This window comes from Ostrinia furnacalis, unplaced genomic scaffold (assembly GCF_004193835.3).
Source record: "Ostrinia furnacalis isolate ACB-3 unplaced genomic scaffold, ASM419383v2 OfSCF1635, whole genome shotgun sequence".
Classification (NCBI taxonomy): Eukaryota; Metazoa; Arthropoda; class Insecta; order Lepidoptera; family Crambidae; genus Ostrinia; species Ostrinia furnacalis.
Window position 1 is genome coordinate 323132 of NW_021131874.1, and position 12111 is coordinate 335242.

General features: G+C 37.7%; 1 protein-coding gene across 2 annotated transcripts in view; it reads right to left on the bottom strand.

Moving 5' to 3' along the window:
• Nucleotides 1-5935: 5935 nt before the first annotated feature.
• LOC114353187 (high mobility group protein DSP1-like) overlaps nt 5936-12111 on the bottom strand; it is a 21510-nt gene continuing 15334 nt past the window's right edge. For both annotated transcript variants that reach the window (XM_028305059.1, XM_028305058.1), the window contains 4 exons: nt 11824-12036; nt 9382-9539; nt 8381-8555; nt 5936-6919 (listed from right to left, as the gene is read on the bottom strand). In XM_028305059.1, coding sequence (XP_028160860.1) covers nt 6785-6919; nt 8381-8555; nt 9382-9539; nt 11824-12036 — 681 coding nt within the window. In that variant the 3' untranslated portion in view covers nt 5936-6784. The remainder of the gene's footprint in view (nt 6920-8380; nt 8556-9381; nt 9540-11823; nt 12037-12111) is intronic.

Below are 12111 nucleotides of genomic sequence, written 5' to 3' on the forward strand. Positions count from 1 at the left end.
TTATAAAAGTAGGCCAGACTAAAATCTTCTATAATATAAAAATGAATCGCAAAATGTGTTGGTAAGCGCATAACTCAACAACGCCTGGACCAATTTTACCAATTCTTTTTTTAAATGTTTGTTGAAATCCAAGGATGGTTTTTACAGCGAGAAAAGTTTGAATAATTTCCGGGTAAACCCTAAAAAACTCGAAACTTCACCCCTAAGGGTAAAACGGGGTCCACGCGTACGAAGTCGCGGGCGGCCGCTAGTTTTAAATATACCTACTTATGGCCATTTATATTAAAATTACTTTGATTTCTAATGTTTATTCTTTCATAAATCATAAATGAATTGGCTACTTGATTAGCAAATACCTACTATCCAATATTAATATTTTCAACGAAAATGGTTTTTCATCGTCTTTAGCTGATAGACATGACAGTTCAAAAATACAGCCACAGGATCTCGATTATGTACAGGACTATGGGTACAGGATATAGTGTGGTAAAATAAAATAATGATATTTGTGTAAAAGATTCACTATATTGTTTTGTACAGTGAGCGATTCACAAATTCAAGACAATATCGCCATAATACACGCGAGTATCTTAAAAATAATTCACATTCGTTCACTAAGTGTAACTCTCACATTGAATGGAACTATTAAAGTTCTGTAATATTACAGCTGAATCACATAAGACAAATTCCAAGGTACAAGGTAAATTAAATAATGGTTGACTAAATAACATTTTACATACAAATCAATATAATTATGAGCACAGAGAAACATTTTTTCCGTAAGGAATTTCGATTAAACTTAGGTGGGAGAGTTATGCATAATTATACGATTTGTATGTATAAGAGTTGTTTCTCTATTTTTTCGAATGTCAACATCACCACAGGATATTTTAATGAGATTTTTCAAGTAAATACCGCACAGAAAAGGAGTGGGATTATAAATAGCGATAACCGTCAGAATTTCTCACAGCCGGAGTGCTAAATCATTGCACCAAGAAACTATTGACACGCTTACAGCTCTAATTACATTAAATTCCATTCTAAATCTGTGCTCCTTCTCAGTTTTACTCAATCTTCTAACTCAAGTGCGCAAACGGGTTTTATAGAAGTTTCATTTGCGTACCGCTAGGCGGCGCCACTTCGAATTTAACTTGAATTCGCGTTTACGCGCTCGTTAGAAGTAGGCATGGAAATGATTGCTATTTTCCGTTCATTTTCATTTCATGAAATGATGATTTTTATTCATGTGATTTCACATGTGAAATTTCACAGGCAATGATTTTTATTCGCAGTGTTAAAATATAGCTCTTTCATTTAATGTGCTACTTTTAATGAAGTATGAATTATGATGAACGATTGCTAATTAGCTACCTATATTGAATGTGACTTAATATCTGTTTGATTTTGTGTCGCACAACAAAAAACAAACAGTTCCACAGCACAGTATGGATATATGCAACAAAACAATCACTAACCGCGCGACTAGTGAAAAATCATTCATTTCATCTGCCTGCTATCTAATGATACGAATCATGACAAGGAAATCTAAACCTTACTCCTTTGAGTTTAAAGTTCATATTTAAAATGCTCAGTTTCGTTCGTCATCACATCTCTTGTCCTTTTCTAACACGCACATGATCAAATCATTCCTTCTTACTCGCTCGGTCACTTAGCAGAGCAGCGCTCACGGACTTCGCTCGAATGAATGAATGAAATTCATGTGATTCGTGATTTCGTTGACTGCGAAATTATAGCAGTATATGTGAAGAAAAATAGCAGGTGTGATTAATGAAATTCATTTCATATGATTTTTCACCTGCTATTCATGAAATGTTCCATGCCTAGTTAGAAGCTATTGAGAAAAACTCGCACAAGTTTCACATTAACGTTCGAAAAATTAGAAAGTCATACGACAAATCAACCTCAAACAGATAAAAGCAGAAAGGAAAATCTAGCATTACTCAAGACATTGATTACACTCGTAATTTTAAGTACTATCACGATTCGCAGTCCTTTTATTTACACTTTAACAAATATCTATCAATATAATTTTTTCTTTTTTTTTCACACAAGTACACGTTTTAAAAAATCTTTAAACAACATGTTAAAACGAAACTAATATAACATAAAATATTTAAAGTAAAATAAAGGAATATAATTTAATTAACTATATACAATTTTTCCGTGAAAATTAACAATAAATCTCGCACAATCGTTCTCACATACTCGCTTAATTTTCTATCAACTAACACTTATTATTCTTCGATGGACTTAATTTAATGCTGAATTATTTGTTCCTGAAAGTATTGCTGTATTACTTGAAATACATTTAGTATAAGGCCACACCTTAAAATTTTGCGTTTTCACCTTTTTTACTATATTAAAAATACATGACCAGAGAACATTGTTTAAATAATACTTTTGGAAATCCTTAACAAGGCAGTTTATAACAAAACAGCTCGGCTCTTAGCCGTTTACTGAAAAAAATATATAATTGAGTATTACTTGCCAAATTCGTTTTATGGCGAACAAAACAAAAACGAAAACTTCCCGCTTGTGGAAAAATATATAAGACATTTGACACTTGTACTTAAAGTATTGAATTATTCAAGACTGCCAGTGAAACAGAGTCCTCTTACTAATATTCGTTGTATGACAGACTTGCCGTTGTCTCTTTCTAACATAGGCAATTTGCTTTAAGACAAAAGGGAGTAAGCTGCTTACGTTATTAGTAAGAGAAATATGCTTAATATGAAATGTTGCTTAAATCTATTTCTTAGAGAGATATGGTATGAGAATACAGTGATAAAACATAGACATTAAATCGGTACTAGATGCTTTTGATGAGACTAATTATTGCGTAGGTAAATTTCACAACCCGCACAGACAAAACATTATTTTTGTCTTCATTCAAAATGGCGACTGCATGCCTTTGTCACTCGCCTTATATTGTTTCCAAAAATTACAGTAGATCTAATATAAAGCTTGTATTCTTAACTCCTTGTGTCCCAGATGGCATTAATTAATGTCATAACAATTGATTATCTATTGTCTAGATTCGCGGACCTTGAAGGATTAAATGAGACTAGACTCAAAAATAGGCACAAATTATATCCTGTGATTGTCTCAATATTGAAATTTAGTCAATCAAAAACTTGCATATTCTATGGTTGAGATATAATTAAATTGAGCGTCGATTTGAAATACGGGCCTAAGTTTCAAACGGATAAATAGGACCTTTCGATAGTAGGTAAATCAGATCCGATAAATTGGTACTATCGGGGTCTATGCAAATGGAATACTACAAAAAAAACTATTGATAGTTACTATCAATTACTAATTGTGGAAATCCTTGGGGGAGGCCTTTGTCCAGCAGTGGACGTCTTTCGGCTGAAACGACGACGACGACGACGACGACTAAAGCCCGGTCGCCGAGCACGTAGAATTTCCTCCAATGACCCCAAGCTACACATCCTTATCGCACGAGTCATTGGACGAAATTCTACGTACTCGGCGACCGGATTATAGACCTCTCACGATGTCTATTATCTGTACGAGTTGCATTTATGAAACTTGAATGACTACTAGGAAATATTAATTCACGATTTATATAAAAATGTACATACGCCGTCAAAAAATACTTCTATGTACCTAAAACCTTAAAGGATAGCGTGTATGACTAATTATGGTTTTTGTAGTTTTATTATACTCCTAGTATTCGAAAAAGCTAACAAAGTAAAATTAAATAAACAACAATCAACAGAAGGGATAACGAATACTGTCTTACAGAGCCCGAGAAGAAAGAAAAGTAACAATCTTTAGAGAGATAGAGAAAAGCTAGATTTAAAAAGTTATGATGTAGTATTGTACTGTAATAATAGTACAGTACTGCAATAGAACATTACAGTACAGTACAGAACGGAACGAGCCGGTGCAGTACGGAAAAGAACGGACCGGTATAGTTTAATATATTATAGTACTTTTATTAGACAAGTGACGGTGACTCAAAATCGATGTGTTGTTTGTTGACTATTTTTTTTCTTTTCGGTAACTGTAACTCTCCATTTATCGACCATCAATCAAAAGTAATTGAAGTTCGACAAGCCGAGAAACTTTTTTATTTATTAATCATAAATAAACGAAACTTTTTTCCGTTGAGCAAATCTAAACAGCAGGCAATCCTTCAAGACTTATGAAGAAACAAAATTTATTCTCGTTTTATAGTATAAAAATGATATAAAAAGTGGTACAGTATGACTAAGCCTCACTATCGACGATTTTGTAACATTATTGCGTTGGGATTTACTCAAAAACAAAATTACTATAGTTCCAATATACTGAACTGTCCTATCCATGACATTGACAGCGGGGCGCCACCGTCAATACCGGATCGCAGGTTCCGATTTTTGACATCTTGGAAACCATATAGTTGAACGATGGTAGCGCCCCCCTGTCATTGAGTTTGGTGGGACAGTTCAGCGTGGGTCATCTTTATTAGTTTGCTTCAAATAGTTGTCATGAAGGCACACCGGTGACACTCCAAATTACGTTTAGCCGTCACTTAAGATGAAAATATAATGCACGTAAGTATTTTTATTTAAGGGCACAAAAGGCACGAACTAGCCCTTAAGAGCGTTTACGCCGTTTGGCGCAAAAACAGTACTTTTTCNAGACCGAATATGCACGAAACGGCAACAAGTTCGTCCAACAACCGGTCAATAAGATGATTAGCGCAGCCCGAGCCATTCGCCTCCATACTTCAATTCTTTTGTTTACGCCTCAACTAATTATGTTAATTATTTTTAATGGAGTAGGTATTGATCGGGACAATTATAAATGTTTTAAGGGGTGTATGGCTTAGGATCAGCCCGCAAGAATGCAAAATTCTTAGGTTTTTGTATAAAATCTTTAAAATAACAAATAAATAGGTAAATAGCTTGGCCTTGACCACGATCATTATTATTCTAGGTGTAATTTTCTTATTAGGTTATTTTATACCTTAGCAATAGATTTTTTCTGGTAATAAAAGCTTAGGTCCCTTAAATTGATTAATATCTGAGCTTTAAAGACTTCAACTACCCCAAAATAGGACGATTTTTAACTAAAAACTACTTTTATAGTCGTTTGATGGTCATAATAACGTTAATAATGAAAAACATAATTACTAGGGCACTATTTAAGTTGTGAGCCTCGACAACATAACGTGTTGTTAGACGACATCTGATACTTTTAATGAAAAGTTTGACATTTTTGACTACAACCTTATTCAAAACTTTTTATCATTTGAGCACGTTTTGTATTATTAACATTGAATTGAAAATTATCTTGACTACAAAAACATGGAATTGACTTGCGGAAATTTTCGCGCGAAGATTTATTATGACTTTCGATGTGGTTAATCAATACAAAACTTTAAGAGCGTTTACGCCGTTTGGCGCAAAAACAGTACTTTTTCAACTCGTTACAATCATTAACCAGTAATACTACAAATATGTTATAGGCATAAATAGTTAGGCAATTTCGTCGTCTAAATAGTTAATTGAGAAAATATTGCGATTAGTTTAGTATTTAAGAATTCTATCAAGATAAGTCCACACAGGTTTTGTAAATTTCCACTTTAGCGTCAGTTTACAAGCTGAAATTGTTATAAAAATGCTGTGAAAACGATTTAACAAACATTTATATCCTATAGCATAGATCATTGGGCAAATAGTTATCTGAGAAAATTTTTAGATTTAAGCATTTTACAATAAGAAATCACAAATTAAAAGAACGTGAAATACCCAAAAAGCAAAGTGATTTTTTCACCAATATTCTTCCTTTATTCAACATAAAAATAGCTTAATATAATAAAACAACATCTTCTTTAAAATATTTACTTTGAAACGATATTTAATTCATTGTTATTGTTTTGCTATAAACATTTGTAAACTATTAAAAAACGCCGCGCGCGAATCATTTCCAATGATGCCCCTTGAAACGCCGCGCTTCGCGTAAACGCTCTTAAGCTTGTGAGAAAGTCATAAAGGCCCAGTGCACGAAAGAATGTGTCAAGTTTTTTAATCCTGCTTATCGATTTTTTTGTATTAAAATATTATCTTAATGTCGTTTCGTGCTATGAAATACTAGAATAGATAGATAAGAATAAGTATTCGAAAAATAAAGATAGGTATTTGTTACTTTTAAAAGTAGCAATAAATTATCTAATAAGCATGGCGTTATCAAAATGGCATTGGTTTCGCTCGTCCCATTCGCGCATCTAGTTCGAAGCAAACTAAAGGAGGTATTGCGTTTAGAACTGTCGACTTTAAACGTATAAACACACAGTTCACTCCCTCGCACTCTTACCTTGTAATGAGTGCGAGAAAGAGACGAACAGCTGACTATACATTATGTAGTCACCAGTTTAAATGCGGTATAAATCGTCAATTGAGTAAAAATTATATTGAACTACAGAGCAGGATCCAAAGTATTTGGACACCCGCTATCACCCGAAAAAAAGGCTTAGAAACCGGTTTTTGTCAACCGGTTCAAGGCAAACCGGTCCTAATTGCACTTACATAATCAAAAATCTATCATTGACAAACATGTCCAGCGCCAAGCCTTTTAGGGTACCAGTAATCTTAATAAAATACAGGTTAACACAGTTACATATGCAGGCAACCTAAATAAAGCTTCGAATTGAAAATACGGCTGTGAACTAAGCACGACCGAAACCGGTTTTACCTTTAAATACCGGTTGTTAGAAAACCGGTTTCCAGCGCTGGTTACGGCCTACTTCTACTTAAGCTGTGGCCGCTTCTCCGTCGAAATCGGCTTCTGCGTCGAATTCCTCGGCCTCATCTTCCGGTAGCCGCTGTTGCTGTTGTTGCGCCGCTAACGTTAAACGCATGTGGCCCATTTTGTATGCTGTCATCTCCTGTAAGGTGATACGAAGGTTATATTTAGGATATCATGAGCAAGTCATTTAGCCTCCACAGGAGGAACATGTCCCTCTTTGATTTACCTTTATTTTGAGCCAAATGGAGGATCTGCGAGGACTGATGTATGTGTAACTAATTATTATCGAAAGGATTAATATCGTGTGACATAATCAGCTGTTTCAAAATCGTAAAACAATTGGTCTGCACTTAGCACTAAAAATTACATTATAAAAGGTGACTATGCCCGTTTTCACCACTTTTTACCTAGCCAATTTTTTTAAGATTTTTGTGATGGCTAATCTGATGTTGAAGATAGATCACTTACCCGATCATACCGCGCCTTGTCTTGTTCAGAGAGAGCTTCATATTTGGACTTGGTCTCAGGTTCAGCAGCGGCCCACAGCCGACCCAGCTCCTTGGCGATGTCGCCCAAGGTGAAGGCAGTTGAAGATAGATCACTTACCCGATCATACCGCGCCTTGTCCTGTTCAGAGAGAGCTTCATATTTGGACTTGGTCTCAGGAGAACATGATGATCACTTACCCTATGTTTCCCAAGGTCAAGGCAGTGTACTACAACTAATGTTGAAGATAGATCACTTACCCGATCATACCGCGCCTTGTCTTGTTCAGAGAGAGCTTCATATTTGGACTTGGTCTCAGGCTCGGCCTAGCTCCTTGGCGATGTATCCCAAGTTCAAGACAGTGTACTACAATCTGATGTTGAAGATCACTTACCCGATCATACCGCGCCTTGCCTTGTTCAGAGAGAGCTTCATATTTGGACTTGGTCTCAGGCTCAGCAGCGGCCCACAGCCGACCCAGCTCCTTGGCGATGTCTCCCAAGGTGAAGGCAGTGTACTACAAACTAATGTTGAAGATAGATCACTTACCCGATCATACCGCGCCTTGTCTTGTTCAGAGAGAGCTTCATATTTGGACTTGGTCTCAGGAGAACATGATCACTTACCCTATGTTTCCCAAGGTGAAGGCAGTATACTACAATCTGATGTTGAAGATAGATCACTTACCCGATCATACCGCGCCTTGTCTTGTTCAGAGAGCTTCATACTTGGACTTGGTCTCAGGCTCGGCCTAGCTCCTTGGCGATGTCTCTCAAGGTGAAGGCAATGTACTACAAACTATGTTGAAGATAGATCACTTACCCTATCATACCGCGCCTTGTCTTGTTCAGAGAGCGCCTCGTACTTGGACTTGGTCTCAGGAGAACATGATGAATATGATCATATGATGATCACTTACCATATGTTTACCAAGGTGAAGGCAGTGTACTACAAACTGATGTTGAAGATAGATCACATACCCGATCATACCGCGCCTTGTCTTGTTCAGAGAGAGCTTCATACTTGGACTTGGTCTCAGGCTCGGCCTAGCTCCTTGGCGATGTCTCCCAAGGTCAAGACAGTGTACTACAATCTGATGTTGAAGATCACTTACCCGATCATACCGCGCCTTGTCCTGTTCAGAGAGAGCTTCATATTTGGACTTGGTCTCAGGTTCAGCAGCGGCCCACAGCCGACCCAACTCCTTTGCGATGTCACCCATCGTGAACATCGGGTTGTTGGCCTTCACTTTGGGACGCTCGTCGTTGCAGAACCAGAAGAACGCCGATCTGTGGGTTGGAGGATATAAGGTTGAAAATTGGTTGGATTTTTGAAAGGAGGGTACAGGCGACGCACTAGTTTAGAAACTTTTTTATGTCCTTTTATATAGGTGTGATTTTGCAACAAGGGTAGTCTGTGCTGGCGACTGTACCTAGTAAGAATAGCTAAAATAATCAAATGGGACCAAACCAAGATTGTAGCTCAGAAGTTAACACGTTATTGGAATATAGTACTTCAATTGAAAAATAGAGATTTATAAAAGAATCAGTTGGGTAGTAGGACATAATATAACCTGCATAAATGAACCTAATTCAGTCAGTCCCCAGCGTTATAACCTTATTAACAACCCAAACAATAGAGATTGACAAGCTAAACACACAACAAAATACAAATCATGGCATCGCAGTGGACGAGGCATATAGCTCGTGGAGATGACCGTTGGGGCAGAAATTTATCGAGTGGCGACCACGTAAGTAGTGTGGGCTCCCACTGAGTGGACCGACGATCGTGAAGGTAGCGAAAAAACCTGGATGCGGGCAGCGCAGTACCGGTCCTTGTGGAAATCCTTGAGGCTTATCATGACATCATATAGCTGAAACTAACGATCGAGACGACACATAAAATAAGTAAATCATCATCATCATTTTAGCCATAGGACGTCCACTGCTGAACATAGGCCTCCCCCAATGACCTCCACATCACACGGTTGGTAGCGGCCTAAATAAGTAAATACTATAGGTAAGGTGTTATTGGTATTCCAATAACACCTTTTGTAAACATTGTGGAAGCAATAAACTATTGAGTATTGAAAAATGTCCGAGACCGGTGACTCACAAGGATCGCTTGGGCGCGTTCGGGTCCTTCACTTGCCGCTTGCGCCCGCGCACTTTAACGTCCTTAGGCGGCACGTAGTTCTGCATCTCGCGGTCGTATCGCATCTTGTCTTGATCGGCCATCTCGTGGAAACGCTCTTTCTCTTTCTCGGACATCGTCTAAAAAGGGACAACATAGGTTTAAAGAACATGTATTTCTTATTAAAAACCTTACAGTCAGATGAGAAAAAACAAATTTTATGTAGGTAGGTAATTTACAAGTTGTCCAATAGCCAGAACAAGGAGATGTACTTCTGCGGGAACCGTCCTAACAAACACATAGCTTACGTGAACTTTTTTGTACATACGTATAAACACTTAGTTTTAACACAACATGTTTTAATGAGGGTTTTCGCGAATGAAAGATCCGCTAGATGGCGGGACGTGGATGTGGGGTCTGACTGCAGCGTGATTGGTGGATTTTAACATATCTGTCAATGTCATGTCAAAAATAACCAATCATGCAGCATTTGGACCTCGCGTCTACGTATTGCCATCTGGCGGATTTTTCATTCGCGAAAACCCTCATTGATTTTAAAAACAAATAATTATGTAGTTGAAGGAGGAAGAGCTGAAGGCCACAGGGGACTAAATTGTCACTTGAAGATTAATTACTACTGATTGAAGGATACCAGATACTATTGATGGTCCCAGGTCAATGAAGTTTTGATATTGTGTAAAAAGGGAGGGAGAGGTTCTAATACATTTTTTCTTTCTTTCTTTCTTTCTAATGTTTTGTTTCATGACGTCACATTTTTCACAGTATTTTTTTGCGAAAGTTGGGATTTCGGGAAAGTTTTCGATAAGTTAGGTTTTTGATGTTACGTTTTCGGAAGTTAGGTTTTTAGAGAGTTATGCAAGTTCTATTTTATAGAATTAGACACCTAAATATTAATGTTGAATAGTCACTGTACTAATCTTTATCAGCTTTTGATCAGTAAACATATTGTTTCATATTATTCTGCTGACTTCAAGTTCACTGAATAAGTAATAATACCTAAGGTGTAAGTTACAATGCACAGAGCCTGGGAAATTAGATTTCTTACCTACCACAATGAAATACGATTTTGCCTACGAAGTAAATGAAATGACTGAAGGAATGCAAGTAAAATGTGCGCTCACTGGAATATTTTCAAATAAAAGTATTTTTTAGCGTTTTTCTATTCTCTCCGTCTAAGAGTTATGTAAAAGGGAATGAAGAAGTTTGTCCTTGAAAAGGGATGGAAAATGCTGTCTAATTAATGATGAACTATCAATACTTCCTTACTAAGATTTAAACTTGCACCTCCTGGCCTATCATTAGTGAGGTCTAGGCCAAGAGCTTCTCCGGGGTTAGTAGTAGTTTCGCACGAAATTCGTTCGCACGAATGTGCGAAACGTCCTCTCTCAAAAATACTATTTATTTAGTAGGCGTTTCGACCGGGTGTATTAAAATCGCGTGCGAATCGACTCCTTCGAGAACTATTAGTATGATATTACTAGTTCTCGAAAGAGTCGATTCGCACGCGATTTTTATTCTTTTAATACATCCGGGCGAAACGCCTACTAAAAAAATAATATTTTTGAAAGGGGACGTTTCGCACTATCGTGCGAAACTACTACTAACCCCTTCTCCATTGTGGGTAAAAATGCTGAGTTTTTTTCATCTGGAAGCTTATCTAGTGTAAGTAAGTAAAAACAAACTACAAGCGCTCGTAAGAGTGACAAAAAAATTAAAAACCAGCCATAGGTGATTAATTAAGGATAAATCACAAAATTAACTCTATCTCCTAAACTAAGCAAAATCGTAGAACATAAATAGTGGTAGTTAAGATACACCCTAATGTAAGGAATCTAAATTTTAGCTTTGAACGTCAACTGCCAGGCCACCCTGTATACAATTCAAGTTTACTTAGCATGATTATGTAAACTGGAGGTATGATACTTCATCATGGCTATACTAATAAACTAAAACTCACATTCCACCTCTCAGCGCACTTCTTGGAGAAGGCAGCGAAGATGACGTTTTCATCAGGGTGTTTCTTCTTGTGTTCCTCGCGGCAGGTTTGCACGAAGAAGGCGTACGCCGTCATACGCCCACGCGGCTAGTTGTATGACCTCACTCACATCCTATAGCAGCTATAGGATGTGAGTGAGATCATTCAATAAGCAGAAGTATCTATCCTATAGATGCTTCATTATGGCTACGCTATAAAACCAACACTCACATTCCACCTCTCAGCGCACTTCTTGGAGAAGGCAGCGAAGATGACGTTCTCATCGGGGTGTTTTTTCTTGTGCTCCTCGCGGCAAGTTTGCACGAAGAAGGCGTACGCCGTCATACGCCCACGCGGCTTGTTGTATGGCCTCACTCGCGGCATCCTATAGATGCTTCATTATGGCTGCGCTATAAAAAATAACTCACATTCCACCTCTCAGCGCACTTCTTGGAGAAGGCAGCGAAGATGACGTTTTCATCAGGGTGTTTCTTCTTGTGTTCCTCGCGGCAGGTTTGCACGAAGAAAGCGTACGCCGTCATACGCCCACGCGGCTTGTTGTATGGCCTCACTCGCGGCATCCTGGTCTTTGTTACTGGGCCTTGGGCAAGGGCTTGCTGTTGGGCTTGTTGCTGGAGCTCCTGAGAACAAATATTATTATTTATAGGTCAAGCCGCGAGAGTTCAGGCGATCAACTTATGCAAAGATTGGTATCT